The sequence below is a fragment of the Arvicanthis niloticus genome, chromosome 1 (assembly GCF_011762505.2).
Source record: "Arvicanthis niloticus isolate mArvNil1 chromosome 1, mArvNil1.pat.X, whole genome shotgun sequence".
NCBI lineage: Eukaryota > Metazoa > Chordata > Mammalia > Rodentia > Muridae > Arvicanthis > Arvicanthis niloticus.
Window position 1 is genome coordinate 119,323,405 of NC_047658.1, and position 16,105 is coordinate 119,339,509.

At 42.3% G+C, this 16,105-nt stretch overlaps 1 protein-coding gene across 2 annotated transcripts in view; it reads right to left on the reverse strand.

Annotated features, from left to right (window-relative positions):
• Positions 1-4,515: 4,515 nt before the first annotated feature.
• Positions 4,516-16,105, reverse strand: part of Ms4a8 (membrane spanning 4-domains A8) — a 29,484-nt gene continuing 17,894 nt past the window's right edge. Inside the window, exons 8-9 of one of the 2 annotated variants that reach the window (XM_076917383.1) lie at positions 5,632-5,715; positions 4,516-5,446 (exon numbers count right to left, since the gene is read on the reverse strand). In XM_076917383.1, coding sequence (XP_076773498.1) covers positions 5,351-5,446; positions 5,632-5,715 — 180 coding nt within the window. In that variant the 3' untranslated portion in view covers positions 4,516-5,350. The remainder of the gene's footprint in view (positions 5,447-5,631; positions 5,716-16,105) is intronic. The other variant, XM_076917385.1, reaches the window with a different exon arrangement.

A 16,105-nucleotide genomic window follows, 5' to 3' on the forward strand; every position in this document is an offset into this window, starting at 1 on the left:
CTCAGAACAGCAGCTGGGTAAAGGTCAGTTACCAGAGTCCTGACAGTTGTTTTTGGGAGAATGATCTTTTCCTCCTGTGTCCTCACCAACCCGTGGGGTTGAGCTGTCCATTTCTTCTTTTTGTATCCTTTATTTCCTCTTGGTTGTATGATGGAGTCTCAAGTAATACCAGGGCTGGGTGTGTCACCAGAATATCAATGGGCCCCACTGGTTTGGGTTGAACGTTTTGTGGGTGGGTTGGTGTCCCTATTGCTCCACCAGGCTCCTGTCTGGCCAAAGGAGGCAACCTCCCCAGGCTCCATATCCCCAATGCTGTGAGTCACAGGTAAGGACACCCCCACTGATTCTCAGGTGCCTCTCCTATCCCAGGTCTCTGTCTCTTCCCTGCCCTGTCCCTCCCCCCCACCCCCCATCAGTTGCAGATTTCCATTCATTCTCATGGCCATCTGGCCCTCCTCACACCTGATCCTGATCATTCCCCTCCCCATCCCCTCTCCCACCCAGTTATCTCCCCCCATCTACCTTTTATGCCTATTTTGTTTCCCCTTCTAAGTGTTCTCCTTGCTTTGCTGGGAGACTTTTAGTGACTACTTCTATCTCTTTGGGTTTGTTTGCCTGATCTTGATTTAACTTTGGTAAGTGATATCTATCAGGAAAACCATTCATTTTGTTTAGACTTTCCAATTTAGTGGAGTGCAGCTCTTTGAAGTAAGACATAATAATAGTGTCTGTTGTCTTCCCTTTTATTTCTGATTATGTTAACTTGGTATTTCTCTCTCTCTCTCTCTCTCTCTCTCTCTCTCTCTCTCTCTCTCTCTCTTTTAGTTAGTTTTGGCTAAGGGTTGTCTATCTTGTTGATTTTCTCAAAGAACCAACTCTTTGTTTCATGGATTCTTTGTATTGTTCTCTTTGTTTCTATTTTATTAATTTTAGCCCCGAGTTTGACTATTTGCCACCATCTACTCCTCTTGGGTGTGTTTGCTTCTTTTTTGTTCTATAGCTTTCAGGTGTGCTGTTAAGTTGCTGGTATGAAATCTTATTAATTATTTTTTAATATATTCTTCTCTCATATAATAATCCTGACCACAGTGTTCCCTCCTTCCACTCCTCCCAGTTCCCTCCACTTCTCTTCTATCTCTCAAATCCACTTCCCCCCAACTTCCCCCATGAATGAGCAGGTCTCCTAGGGATATCAGTTGAACTTGGCACAATAAGATACAATAAGACAAAGCTTAAACTCTTGTATCAAGGCTAGGTGAGGGAACCCAGTAGGAGGAAAGTTGTCCCAAGAGTAGGCAAAAAGAGAGACACCCCTACTCCTACTGTCAAGAGTCCCTGAAAAACACAAAGCCATCAGCCATAACATATATATCCAGGGGACCTAGTACAAACTCCATGGTTTCTTCAGTCTCTATGAACACTGCTTAGCTGATTCTGCAGGCCGTGCTCTCCTGGTGTCCTTGACCCCTCTGACTCCCACAATTCCTTCTCTCCTTGGGGTTGCCCTAGCTTCAAATGGAGGGGCTCGATGGAAACCTCCAACTTGGACTCTCTCTCCATAGAGCCTTTGGTTCTGGGTCTCTGCATCTTTTCCTCTCAGCTGCCAGAGGAAGCTTCTATAATGACAACTGGGCTAGGCATCAATGTATAAATACAGAACATCATTAGGAATCATTTAATTTAAATTTTTTTTTGCCAGTTGAGTTTGGTTCTACCCTAGGTCTCTGGGCTGTCCTGCTTCAGGTGTTTGCTCTGAAAGGCAGTGTTAAGCATGGGTTTCCTCTCATGGTGTGGGTCTCAAGTTGGACCATTCATTATTTGGCCACTCCCACAAGTTCTGTGCCACCATTGGCCCAGTACATCTTGCAGGCAGGACAGATTGTAGGTTGAGGGTTTTGTGGCTGGGTTGGTGTCCCAGTCCCATTAGTGGAAGCCTGGCCTGGTTACAGAAGATGAACAACCCAGGCTTCCTGTCCTCCATCACTAGGAGTCTTCACTAGTTTCCATTACACTACGTTCCCATATCCCCACCGAGTGCTCTCCAGTTCCAGTCTTCTCTCCCTGTATTCTCTCCCACCATCCTTCTTCCCCAGTTTGATTCCTCCTATTCCCATCTTTGCCACCCTCAGTCCTTTAGCTCTTTACCCTGAGGTGATGTCTCTCCTTAGATTTAAGGTGTGTTTCTTGGACACAGGAAAAGAGTGGATCTCGTTCTCAAATCCATTCTGTTATTCTGTCTTTCTATCTGGGGAATTGAGACCACTGATGTTGAGAGATAGAGTGAGCAGTGTTTCATTCATGTTACTGTGTTGTTGTTGTGTATGTGTGTATGTGTGTGTGTGTGTGTGTGTGTGTGCATGTGTGTGTGTTTCCCCCTCTTTCAATGTGCTGGTCTGAGAGTTTATTCCCTGGGTTTTTTTGGGTGTGGTTAACTTCTTTACATTAATGTTTTCCTTTTAGTGCCTTTTCTAGGCCTGCATTTGTAGACAGATCTTGCTTAAATTTGGCTTTATCATGGAATCTCTCTTTTTTTAATGTTATGATTAATAGTTGTACTGGGTATAGTAGTCTGGGCTGGCATGTCTATTCTCTTAGAGTTTGTAGAGCATCTGTTTAACCCCTTCAGACTTTAGAGTGTCCACTGAGAAGTCAGGTGTCACTCTAGTGGATCTGCCTTGATTTGCTACTTAAATCTTTTCCCCTGCAGCTTTTACTTTTTTTTTTTTTTCTGTTATGTACATTTAGTGTTTTGATTATTATGTATCCAGAGGACTTTCTTTTGTGGTCTAATCTATTTGGTGTTCTGTATGCTTCTTGTACTTGATAGACATTACCTTCTTTAGGTTAGGGAAATTTTCTACTATGATTTTATTGAAGATATTTTCTTGGCCTTTGAGCTGGGTTTCTTCTCCTTCCTCTATTCCTATTAATCTTAGATTTAGTCCTTTCATACTTTCCCAGATTTCCTGGGTGGTTTGTGCCAGGATGTTTTAGCTTAAAATAATTTTCTTTTTGATCAGGGTATCTATTTTCTATTGTGTCTTCAGTGCCTGACAGTCTCTCTTCCATCTCTTGTATTCTGTTGGTGAGGCTTGCCTCTGAGGTTCCTGTTTGAGTTCCTACATTTTTCATTTTCAGATTTCCCTCAGTTTGGGTTTTCTTTATTGAGTCTATTTTTCTTTTCAGGTCTTGAACTGTCTTATTTATTTTTCGACTCTGTTTTTTTGTGTTTTTGTAGATTTTACAGGGCCTTATTAATTTCTTCCCTAAGGACTGCTAGCATAGTCATAGAAGCTATTTTATGGTAATTTTCTTGTGTTATAGCTATGTTGCAATCCTCAGGGCCTTGTGTGTTAAGGTTGCTTGGGTCTCCTGGAACCATATTATCTTGACTGTTACTGATTGTGTCTTCATGCTAATATCTAGGCAAGCGGGTTTGGGAAGATTGTAATTCTAGGTGCTGATATCTGATACTTGTCCTTGTGGGTGAGTTCTTTGTTCCTCTATTTCTTTTCCCTCTCTGGTTCTTAGGAGGAGGGTATGGTATCTGTGTATTTTCTGGTAGGACATTGTTCTAGAATCCTGATCGGTGTGACCAGTGGGGTTCTAGGTAAAATGTGTTTTTAGGTATTGCTAGGTATTGATACTTAGGGATGGGTATGGGCTGGGAGGTGTGGAGCTGATGGGGCCCACAGAGGAAGGAAAGCAGTGTATTCTGTTTTGTCTCCTGGGAATAAGAGCAAAGGTGAGGAGGGGCCAGAGCAGATGGTCTGCTATAGATCTGGGGATGAGACTGGGGGATTGGATTTGCAGGGATGGGGGAGGGAGAGGTGAAGCTCTGCAGTTAGCCTGTCTGCTTAGCTGGCTGGAGTGACCTGCCTGTCTGAGTTGGGAGTTGAGATAAAATAATGAGTTTCCGGAGTCTTGGTGTTGGTAGGTGGGGGTGGGTAGGGAACTTGGAGAAAAAGACCAGTGTGATCCACTCAGAAAGGGTAGGAATGGGAAGGGAGCCTTCAGCAGGTGGTCTGCTACAGAAGTATTGATAAGACTGGGAATGGACTTTGGAGGAGCTGAGGGGGAGGTGGTAACCTGCCTGCTTCCCTGAGTGCAGTTACATGCTGTTATCTTAATGACCAGAGGCATTCTCTAAAAATTTCTGTTTGAGAAAGCTCTTTTGTTTACAGCAGTTCTTCTTTCCGTTAATGTTCTCCAGCCATGCTCCCACCCAACTTAAACCATCCTATAAAAATCTAAACTGTCAAGCCCAGAATGGCAGAACATACCTTTAAGTCAGGAGGCAGAAGCAGTGGGATCTCGGATTTCAAAGTCAGCCTGGTCTACAAAGCAAGTTCCAAGGCAGCCAGGGCTGTGACACAGAGGAACCCTGTCACAGAGCAGAGCAGAGCAGAGCAGAGCAGAGCAGAGCAGAGCAGAGCAGAGCAGAGCAGAGCAGAGCAGAGCAGAGCAGAGCAGAGCAGAGCAGCCCCACAAACCCTTTTCTGGTGGAGCTACTTGCCTTTCTCTTGGAGGTAGTTCTGCAGTTCACACTTTATTAGAGCTTTGTTGTTTAGCTTCAGTGCTGCTCCAGTGGTCCTGCTGTCTCATAAACTGTACAAGAACAGCCTTTAACTGCTCCTTTGGATCCTTTCTCTCCCTAGAGCCCTTCCAAATGTGAGGCTCCTTATTAAAAAGAAGATTCCATTCCCGGCCTTGAATGACCCACTGAAATGTTGCTTCCTTAACAAGCTCGGGTCTTTCTCTTCTTCATCCCTTACTTGTACCAACACCAGACAGAAGAAGCCACATGCATCACTGTGTCCCTTCTTTCCCTCCCCCATGCTGTTGTGTGTAAGAGGAAAATGCCTATATAGTACCTCTGTGGAAGCCACAAGTGTCTGGAAGCCAAGGACTGTGTCACAACACCCACTGTCCCCCTCCTCTCTTCTATGAACAGAGCCTCACACATATCAAGTGCACAATTCAAATTTATTATGTGAATGAATAATGAGAAAAATTGGATGACTAGGTAGTTGTTTTTCTGTCTCACAAGTTCACAAGCAGAAAAACAAGCACATGGTATGTCTATTAAACTCTGCCCATGGATGTTGACACCATACAATACACGGATTCCATCTTAAATTTCTATTTTCTCAGTTAAGGCTAGCAGGGCTAAGCTAAAGAATTTTGTGATATTTGGGTTCAATCGAGTCCTATTACAGACAAGGCACGTGTGTTCTGAGCTCCATTTATGCCCCTGAATGCACTCACGGTGAGAGATAGATCCTCAGGCATTTAGGAAAGGAAGAAGCAGATGGTGCACATCCAGCAGGAAGAGGACTTATTTTGGTCTCTAATTGTGCTTCTTGAAAGGCTGGATCTCTTTTGAATGTGGGTGGCTTTCTCCATTTGAATTTTTCATGATGTTGTTGTCCTTGGATATATATATCTAGGAAGCACAGGGACAGTGAGGCATAGTAATAAAGATGCAAGAAGGATGTGCAAACTTGTTGAACTCAGACACTGTGTGATTCCTCCTTACTCTGGGCAGGAAGCCAAAAACAGAAAGTCCCTTCTAGAGACCTACCCTCTTAGAGGACATCTTTCTACCCACCAGAGAACCCCAGGACTCACATTGAAATTACAGCATTTAATGGTAATGTGAGAAGTCACCAGGCAGAAGATGAGTGCTCCACTTAAGAGGATCATCATTGGGATCTGGAAGCAAATCAAATGGAGAGGACATGAGTGCTGATCTGAAATATCTGAGTTTGAACTGTGGCTTTACAATGGGCAATTTCTATGGCTTTGGGAGCTCTTATTCTCTTTCTTTCTTTCTTTTTTTTTTTTTTTTTTTTTTTTTGGTTTTTCGAGACAGGGTTTCTCTGTGTAGCCCTGGCTGTCCTGGAACTCACTCTGTAGACCAGGCTGGCCTCGAACTCAGAAGTCAGCAGTCTCTGCCTCCCAAGTGCTTGGAAAAGGCTGGGAGCCTGTTACCATCCAAAAAGAGATTGCCCACAGTCTGACTATTTTGCAGAAGGGTCTGGAGCTGAGACAGTGAAGGTGGGTAGGGTCATAACCTGTTTAGAAATTCTTAGGTTTGCATACCTCTCGCTCTTTATTTAAACTTCATGTTAGGAACTGACTCATAGGTCTGGGTGGGGCCAAGTCACTGGACCCCCTTTGCTCTGCTTCTCAATGAGGTCACAATGGATTTATCTTTTCTACCTTTTGTTCTTACTTATGTTTTTAGTTGGCCCATTAAGGACTGATAGATGAATCTGGTGTTCTAGCCTGGACTAGTTGCAGTCTGGAGTGAAACAGAGAGGTTTCTCTGGGTATGAGTGAGTAGGATGTGAGGTCATGGACGAGAACAGACAGAAAAGTGAGAGGGTTAAAGGAAAGCGGGGAAAAGCAAAGCTAACACGGAGAGAGCAGGTTCTGTATCAAATGTTTTTCCAGGGCAGAGGAAGATTCCAACTACATACAGAGGGTGCCTCATCTCCAACTACATACAGAGGGTGCCTCATCTCCAACTACATACAGAGGGTGCCTCATCTCCAACTACATACAGAGGGTGCCTCATCTCCAACTACATACAGAGGGTGCCTCATCTCCAACTACATACAGAGGGTGCCTCATCTCCAACTACATACAGAGGGTGCCTCATCTTCAACTACATACAGAGGGTGCCTCATCTTCAACTACATACAGAGGGTGCCTCATCTTCAGCAGAAGGTAGTTTTTCCTGGCTCAGATACAAACTCCTGCCATTGCTCTGAGCATCTAGAGAAAGCTAGATCATGAAAAAGTCTGCTGGGCGGGGCAGAGCTATTTTAAAGGGGGAAGGAATTAAGGCCTCTCTTGACATTGAGAAAAAGAGTCAGTGAAGTGATACCCCAAAGAGGAGAAAATCAGGAAGAACTTACATAGGAGGAGCCCAGAGAAACCTATGCTTAAGCCTTTTGCTCAGTTCTCTCCAGATATTCCCATGGGTGTGTGTGTGTGTGGGTTTCCTACAGCAGCTGGCTGGTCTTTCTTATGTCTACCTAGTACTGTCTCCTGTCTATATCCCAGGCTGAGAAACGAGTTCTGTGGTGTCAGACAGGAGATACCCACCTCACAAGAACTCTATCTTCCTGAAAAAAAAAAAAAACCAAACCAGACTCAGAAATAATAACAAACTAATACAAGCTTTCAGAAATGGAAGATGGTACTCATTCTCCCCAGTAGGCTGGGATGAATCCTTCCATGGGTCAGCTCACCCACTGTAGATTTTCCCTTATAGATCAAGAGGTACTTACCATAGGCATCTTGCTGCTCTAGTTGTCTGCCAGCATCTTGCTGGTCTTCTCTTTGGGTTTTTATATAAAGGTTGAAAATATCAGTTTCACTTTCCCTTTAGAACAATTATTTGTTAAGCGGGGGTGGACCAACAAACCCCCAGTCTGAGAGAAACCTGTGCAATTTCTTGGTCTATCTCACAAACAGGAAGAACTGCAAACACAACCCCAAGCAGCTTTTTCCCACTTGGGAAATTCCTTGCTTGGAATACAGTACAGTGTTGCCGAGACAACTGCTTCATCCTTGGCAATGGAAATAAGCAGATGTGATATTTCAACGCCTTAAAGTGAATGCTGATTTATGTATTGATTAATGAGTACATGGATCAGTGGATATTCTTCAGGGCTTTCTAGGGTGTGGCTTCAGGCAGGATACATAGGATTACATTCAAGCGTGCATCTCCTGCATTTGGGTTTTCATCATGGGTTGTAGGTTAAAGAACTAGCAGATGTGAACACAAGGAGAGTACACTATTATACTACCAGAAGCCAGAGGCTAGGAGAAGCCTGGAGAAGAGTCTCCTTACAGTACTCAGAAGGACCGAGCCTTGCTGACACCCTGAACTCAGACTTTCTGCCTTCAGAACCAAGGGAAGAATTAGGAGGTATAGCTTTGATGGAGGAGGTGTGTCCCACTGTGCATGCTCTCTTTCTTATTCCCTCTCTCCTCTCTCTGCCTCCTAGGAAGTACACGTTTAACTACTGCTCTAGTGCCATGTCTGCCTGCTTGCTGCCATGCTTCCTGTTACGATGTTTGTAGACTGTAACTCTCTGAAACTGTGGACCTCCAAATTAATTAATTAATTAGTTAGTTAAAATAAGCTGCCTTGGTCATGTGTCTCTTCAGAGAAATTAAAAATAAAACAAAACACAAAAATGAAGACAGGTAGCAGATCAAGAGAGCTGTCACTCAACATTGATCTTGGTCCCTTGCCTGGTTGTAAACATAGAAAACTGGTGCTGGCTCTCTCTTTTAGGTATCTTGGTCTCCTTGCATGCTTGTAGATTTCTTCTGACTTCTCTTTTCTTCCCACTCAGGACTCAGTGGTGCCTCTGCAGAGCTGCTTCCCATGCTCTTCACATGATCAGGGACAGCAGTTAGCTTCACTTTCGCTCTCTACACTCTGGCTAGACACTGGGATCAGAGAGGGTGCATATCTCAGAATCTTGTTCCCTCTGCGTGTTCTGTCCTGAGTGCCTACAGCATCGCCTTTGATCTCTTTTACGTCCTTGAGCCACTGTTACCATACATGTTACTCCTTCTCATTAGCCTTTGAGCACTTAGGAGTGAGACCTGTTTGCCATCTCCGTGGGCAGATACTTGCTGATTGTGTAATGAGTGATCAGATGGCCTTTACTCTAGAGCTGCTGAGTTTGCCTGCAGCACCAAGACTGCACATTGTGAGGAGGAGCTCCATTCTTTGTGTCCTGGGGATCCTCACAGGGCTCTGAGATGGGACATCACAGCAGGTAAGTGTATTTCAACTCAAGGGACTCAGGACATCTTTGCACTTGTAGGAAATCAATGAAAGACTCTGAAAGAGCTTACAAGGATTCCATTTGTTGATATTTACCACTTAGTAAATGGAAGCAGAGATGACTAAGATGTATTTGTTAGTTGTTAAATTAAAACTATACATTTCACGTCAGCATAGATAAGCATCCTTAGTGGGAAAAAAAACTATTTTCCAAAATAAAAATTTAGTAAGAAGAGAATTAGTTTTTAGCGGTTGTGGGGGAGGCGAAATATTTTTGCATCCCCCAACACTAGGTTCATAAGTGAAGCCAATGTAACAAAAAGACAGAACAGGAGAAACGTATGCCTATCTATACACGATGATCTTCCCCTCCACTTCCTTTTACTTAGAAGAAAAATTTTGGAAGTACCTTGATTAAAAGACATTATTGCAAGCCTCATAGGAGAACATTGTATTCGGTTTGAAAGTCCCTTTATTTTTCATGCATGAATGCTACATTTGCATTATTTCTACCTTCTGCCCTACAATTCCTTCAAAGTCTCCCACACTCCCTCTCAGGTTCATGACCCTCTTCTCTGTGACTGTTGCTCCCTCATGTGAGTATATGTGGGTATTTCTGCACTTGGTTTATTGAAAATGTGAATAGTCATGAACTGGATTAAAAAAAAAATTGAAGCTCTGGAGATGGGAGAGATGCTCAGTGGATACAGGCTTTGGCTCATCTTCCTAGCACCCACATGGTGGCTCATCACCTGCCCGGGTCTAGCCTCAACACAGGATCAGGGTTCTCAAGTGGAAGCAGGGATATCTGGAAGGCGCATAGTGAACACACAGGCAACATTTTTAGGTACAAGCTGACAGGCAAGTCTCAAGGCTTGAAGTTGCTTTCTCTCTCTTTCCCTCTCCCTCTTCCTCTCCCCCCCTCTCTCCTGTGTTGCACTTTCTGCTCTCCACACTTCCACACACCCTATACCTCTAACTTGCCTCAGTTTTTTATTGTTACTCCAAAAAGCAGGTAGAAAGAGAGACATTGCATAATCATTACCAGATGTGTCAAGTTTAAAAGAATGACCACATCTCACAAAGAATTAAGAATTAAGCATTACGATTGTTCCTCAAAGTTTCAAGCTTTCCCTATTCCCAGGCCTGTGGCCAAAATAATAATTACAAACTTATCATTTAAACTTTAACTTTTGACGTATACTTCAGAGCTCAAAGCTTTGAGGTTAGCTACATGTGGTTTCCTGTGAAGCTGTAGTAATAAATCACGTGGGCAAAGGTGTTAAGCAGTGGTTAGAAAGAATCAAGTTAACCCTTAACTCAGCGGTCCTGCTAGCTTCTGCTTCTGCACATTGCACACAATGACTCAATAGGTTTTTCCTTTCTGAACTAAAGTATCCCATGTTTGTGTTCCCTTACTCCACTTTTCCCTTATCCCATGATTGTGTCTCTTATACTAATAATTTTCATAGTTCCAGTAAATTCCTTCACTTTCTGGTAATGGACCCTAACAGTACATAGCTCTCTTTCATTTTGTAGTGATTTCTTCAAACTTTGTAGGTAAAACATTAATCTGAGACTACCATTGTGCAGTTATTACATTGTTTAAAAAATGAGCCGGGCAGTGGTAGCTCACGCCTTTAATCAGCACTTGGGAGGCAGAGGCAGGTGGATTTCTGAGTTCGAGGCCAGCCTGGTCTACACAGTGAGTTCCAGGACAGCCAGTGCTACACAGAGAAACCCTGTATCAAAAAAATGAGAGTGTACAGCATGAACCTAGTCCATTAGGACTCTGCTGTGCTGTGCCCCTATGCCGAAATGTTTGATTGTTTAAGAATCATTACATCTAGGAGCATCTAGTTTCACAGAATTCACCACAGCAGGAGAAAGAAATAGGAAAGTCAGATATAAGAGAATAATCATGCACATCGAAGGCCAACTGAAAAGCAGTTACACACAAATGAAATCTGCACAGCCATTGTCCAGGGTTAAGGTTAGGAAAAATGGGAACAGTTTTTTTTTTTTTTTTTTTTTTTTTAACAAACAAACCACCAGAGGATTTCTGAGATGTCACCATCCAGGCCTGCTGGGGGCAGTTCCTTATTTCTGATGGCGGGTCCCCTGGAAGGATGTGTCTCCTGCTTCTCAGGGACCCAGGCACCATCTATGTCATGGTATGCTGTCCCCAGCAATAAGCAGACATAAGTCCAGTTCTAGGGGATCTAATGTCCTCTTGTACCCACAGGTACTGTATGTATATTGGCACATACACATAAATGAGGGCAAAACACCCCTCCATGCTCACAAAATAAAAATAAGTAGTATCTGAAAAACGATTTAGAAAAGTGACCTAAGGTGATAAATGAACAAGCTTAGCGTGACCTGTTTACCTAATATCTTCTCCGTGTCTTTGACAGCAGATGCCTTCCTCTGGGTGTGAACATGGCCTTCGAGGGAGCTTCTCCATAGCGGCTTTCCAGGGATGGGCAAAGGAATTTGTGAGTGACTTTCCCCATTATGGATTTTCTCAAGTGCCTGATGACACATTTTGGGGTGGTACACCCTGAACCTCATCAGGTTTGTGCATATCCTTCATGTCTGGCTCAACTGAAGAAATGTACATTCTCCCACCTGTTCTACTTTAATGGTTTGTTTTTGGTGCATGAATATGAAGAAAACCTGGCTCTAGACAGTTGTGTGTTTGGAAGAATTAGTCTTTCATGGCCCTTTGAGATAATAGTTTTTTTTTTCCTCAAAAAAAAAAAAAAAAAAAAAAAAGAGGTTTATTTCTCAATCATAGTGCTGTTGCCATTTTGGGCCAGAGTTTTCTTTACTCTGTGGCTGTCCTGTGGGTTGCTGGGTTCCTACCCAGCAGATGTTGTAGTAACCCCCTCCACTAGCAATTTTTTTTTATTAGTTTAGTTTTCTCTTATATACTACAACCAGATTGCAAGTTTCCCTTTCCCCCTTCCCTCCTAACACCTCCCCTCTACTTTCTTCCCCCCTTCCACGTCTTCTTTCCCTCCAGAAAAGGGCAGGCCTCCCAGGCATATCAACCAGACATGGCATACTAGGTTGCAATAAGTCTTCTCACCTCCTCTGGTATTAAGACTGAACAAGGCAACTCAGTAGGAGGAAAAGGGTCCCAGAGGCTGGCAAAAGAATCAGGGACAGGTCCTGCTCCCATCCCACAAGAATGTCAAGCTACACAACCATAACATATAAGCAGAGAGTCTAAGTTGGACCCATGCAGGCTCCCTGATTGACAGCTCAGTTTCTGTGAGCTCATATGTGCCTAGCTTAGTTGATTCTGTGGGTTTTCTGTGGTGTCCTTAACCCTGGTTGTCCCTTCCTCTCCTTCTTCTACAGGATTCCTTGAGCTCTGCCTAATGTTTGGCTGTGGATCTCTGAATCTGTTTCTATTAGTTACTGGGTGAAGCTTCTCTGATGATGATTAAGCTAGGCTCCTGTCTATGAGTATAACAGAATGTTATTAGGAATAATTTACCAGGCTTTTGCTTGTTTGGTTGTATTTGGTTTTGCTGGTCATGTTTGAGTCTACCCTAGGTCTCTGAGCTATCCAGGGTCTGGTTTCTAGCCCTCCAGGCAGGGTGATAGATGGGCTTCCTCTCATGGCATGGGTCTTAAGCTGGACCAGCCAATGGTTGGCCTCTCTTGCAATTTTTGCACCACCTCTACCCTAACACATCTTGTAAGTAGGAAAAACTGTAGGCTGAAAGTTTTGTGGCTGGGTTGGTGTTCCAATTCCTCCACTGGAAGTCTTGCCTGGCTATAGGGAATGGCTGGTTCAGGCTCCCTATCCCCCTTTACTAGGAGTCTTAACTAGGGTACTCTTTGTAGATTTCTGAGTTTCCATTGCACTAGGTTTCTAACTCATTCTCAAAATACCTCCCCACCTCCCAATTCCTGGCATTTCTCCCAGCATTTGCTTCCTTCCTCCTACCCTACTCCATCATTCCTGTTCCCATCCCCATCCACCCTAAGTCTTATCCATAATATCTATTCTATTTCCCTTCCCAGAGATATTCATGCACCGCCCCTTTGGGCCTTCCTTTGTTATTTAGCCTCTCTGGGTCTGTGTATTGCAGCATGATTATCTTTTACTTTATGGCTATTATTCACTTATAAGTGAGTACATACTGGGTCCTTCTGGTCTGGGTTACCTCACGCAGGATGATTTTTTTTTCTAGTTGGATCTATTTGTCCAAACATTCTATAATGTTATTATTATTATTTTTTTAACAGGAGTAATATTTTGTTTTGTAAATGCACCACATTTTTGTTATCCATTCTTCAGTTGAGGGACATTTAGGTTGTTTCAAGTTTCTGGCTATGAATAAAGCTGCTATGAACATAGTTGAGCAAGTGTATTCATGGTAGCATGGAGTGTTCTTTGGTAAATGCCCATGAGTGGTATAACGGGATTTTGAGGTAGACTGATTCTCAATTTTCTGAGGAACTGCCATACTAACTTCCATAGTGGCTGTATAAATTTGTATTCCCATTGTCAATGGAGGAGTGTTCCCCTTGTTCCACATCCTTCACAGTATAAGCTGTCACTTGTGTTTTGAATCTTGGATATTATGACAGGTGTAAGATTGAATTTAAGAGATGTTTTGATTTGCATTTCTCTGATGGGTAAAGATATTGAACATTTCTTTAAGTGCTTCTTGGCCATTTGAGATTCCTCTGTTGAGAATTCTCTGTTTAGATATGCACTTCAATTTTAAATTGAATTATTTAGTTTGTTGATGCCCATTTTCTTGAGTTCTTTATATATTTTTGATATTAGCCCTCTCTCAGATGTGGTGTTTGTGAAAATATTTTTCCATTTTGTAGGTTGCCATTTTGTCTATTAACAGTGTCCTTTGCCTTACAGAAGCTTTTCAGTTTCATGAGATTTTGTTTATTAACTGTTGATCTTAGGCCTGCAATATTGGTGTTCTGTTCAGAAAGTTGTCCTTGTGCCAATGAATTCAAGGGCATTCTCAATTTTCTCTTCTATCAGTGTACTGATTTTATGTTGATGTCTTTAATCCACTTGAACTTGAGTTTTGTTCAGGATGATAGATTTGGTTTGATTTGCATTCTTCTACATGCAGACATCCAGTTAGACCAGCACCATTTGTTGAAGATGCTTTCTTTATCCCATTGTCTATTTCTGAGAAAAATCAGGTGTTCATAGGTGTGTGGATTTGCTTCTGGGTCTTCAGTTTGATTCCATTGATCAACTTGTTTGTTTTTATGCCAACACAATGCTGTTATTATCATTCCAGCTCTGTAGTACAGCTTGAGATCAGGGATGGTGATTCCTCTGGAAATTCTTTTATTGCACAAGATTGTACAATTTGTAATTTTTTTTGTTTTTCCATATGAAGTTGAATATCATTCTCTCAAGGTCTATAAAGAATTGTGTTGGAATTCTGATGAGGATTTACAACAGGATTTTCTTAGACCTGCCTGCAATATAAATAATGACACAGAGGTGTTTTAATACTTTTATACTTAGGCCTTTTGCTGGGCAATCTCTTGAGTACTCTAACCTGACTAATCCTGGTACTGTGTTCTACCATGTGGCCAACTCTACCTCTTTGTTCTTCTCTGGTCCCTCTGTTTATGTCTGAGCCTCATTCTTCTCCCAGTGTTCCTTTCTTTGCCTGGAAGTTCTGCCTTCCACTTCTTGCCCAGCTATTGGCCATCAAATATTTACAATAGCCAATCAGATACAATTCTAGATTGCCTTAGGAAGATGGGGAAGAGTGAATATTTACAAAATATCAGACTGGTGGTAGGCCATAGAACTAACAATATCAATGTCCTGCCAGTATTTAGCTCTCTGCTGGTATAGAATTAACAACTGAATATGCAGAGACATACCTTCATACAACATACCCCAACAGGGATTGCATTAAATCTGTAGATTGCTTTTTGTAAGATGGCCATTTTTACTATGGTAATCATACCAATCCATGAGCATGGGGAATCTTTCCATCTTTTGATATTGATATCTTCTTCAGTTTCTTTCTTTATAGACTTAAAGTTCTTGTAATAAAGGTCTTTCACAGACTGCAGAGATGGCTCAGCAGTTAAGAACACTGACTGCTCTTCCAGAGGTCCTGAGTTCAAATTTCAGCAACCACATGATGGCTTACAACCATCTGTAATGGGATCTGATGCCTTCTTCTGTTGTATCTGAAGACAGTGACAGTGTACTCACATAAAATAAATAAATCTTGGGAAAAAACTGTTTTTTTTTTTTTTTTGTTTTTGTTTTTTGTTTTTTTTGTTTTTTGTTTTTTTTTTTTTTAAGGAAAGGAATTTATTGACCAAAATTAAAACAGTAAAATGAAAACTATAAAATACTTGCAGATGGCCAGAAATGGCAGTGGGCTTTCATAATCCTGTTCCTTTTGAGACAGAGTCAAGGAGGTCATGAATTCAATGCCAGCCTGTGGTACATGGTGAGTTCCATGTCATTCTGGTTTAGATAGTAAAATTTTAAAAGACTATAACAGAGAAAGTAACAAATCCAAGTATAAGAAGAAAGAAAACATAAAATCATGTGTTCAATTTATCCTTCATAAGAACTTCATGATTGTATCAATAAAGCAGTGAATGGATGCATTCTTTTAGCATAATTCATACTCGCATTATTGAAAAATATTGTGAAGATGATCTCTAAGGCATACTGAGTTTCTAATCTTAATACTCTATTATTTTATAATGAGAAAAGAATGGACAAAGAGTATCCTGTTCTTTCACTTCTCCTTTCTTTCCTTTAGAGGAGCAGAATTATTCAAACTAGTGATTGTTCCCCCCCCCCACTCTGTGTTTATTTTTTAATGGGACCAAGAAACTCCTCTTCCACCTATGCCCGACAAGGCCATCCTCCCCTACATATACCTCTGGAGTCTTGGGTCCCTCCCTATGTGTTCCCTGGCTGGTGGTTTAGACCCTGGGGGGCTCTGGTTTTTGGTATTGTTGCTTTCCTCCTGGGGTCTCGAACCCTTTCTGCTCCTTCAGTCCTCTCTCTAAGTTCTCTATTGGGAAACCCCTGATCATATCAGTGGTTAACTGTGAGCATCGTCCTCTGAGTGTGTTAGTCTTTGGCAGACCTCTAAGGAGACAGCTATATCATGTTCCTCAGATTATGCACTTCCAGCCATCCACAACAGTGTTTAGCTTAGGTGGCTGTACATGGGATGAATACCGAGGTGGAGTGGTCTCCTGATAGCCCCTCCTTCAGTTTCTGTCCCATGTTTTGTT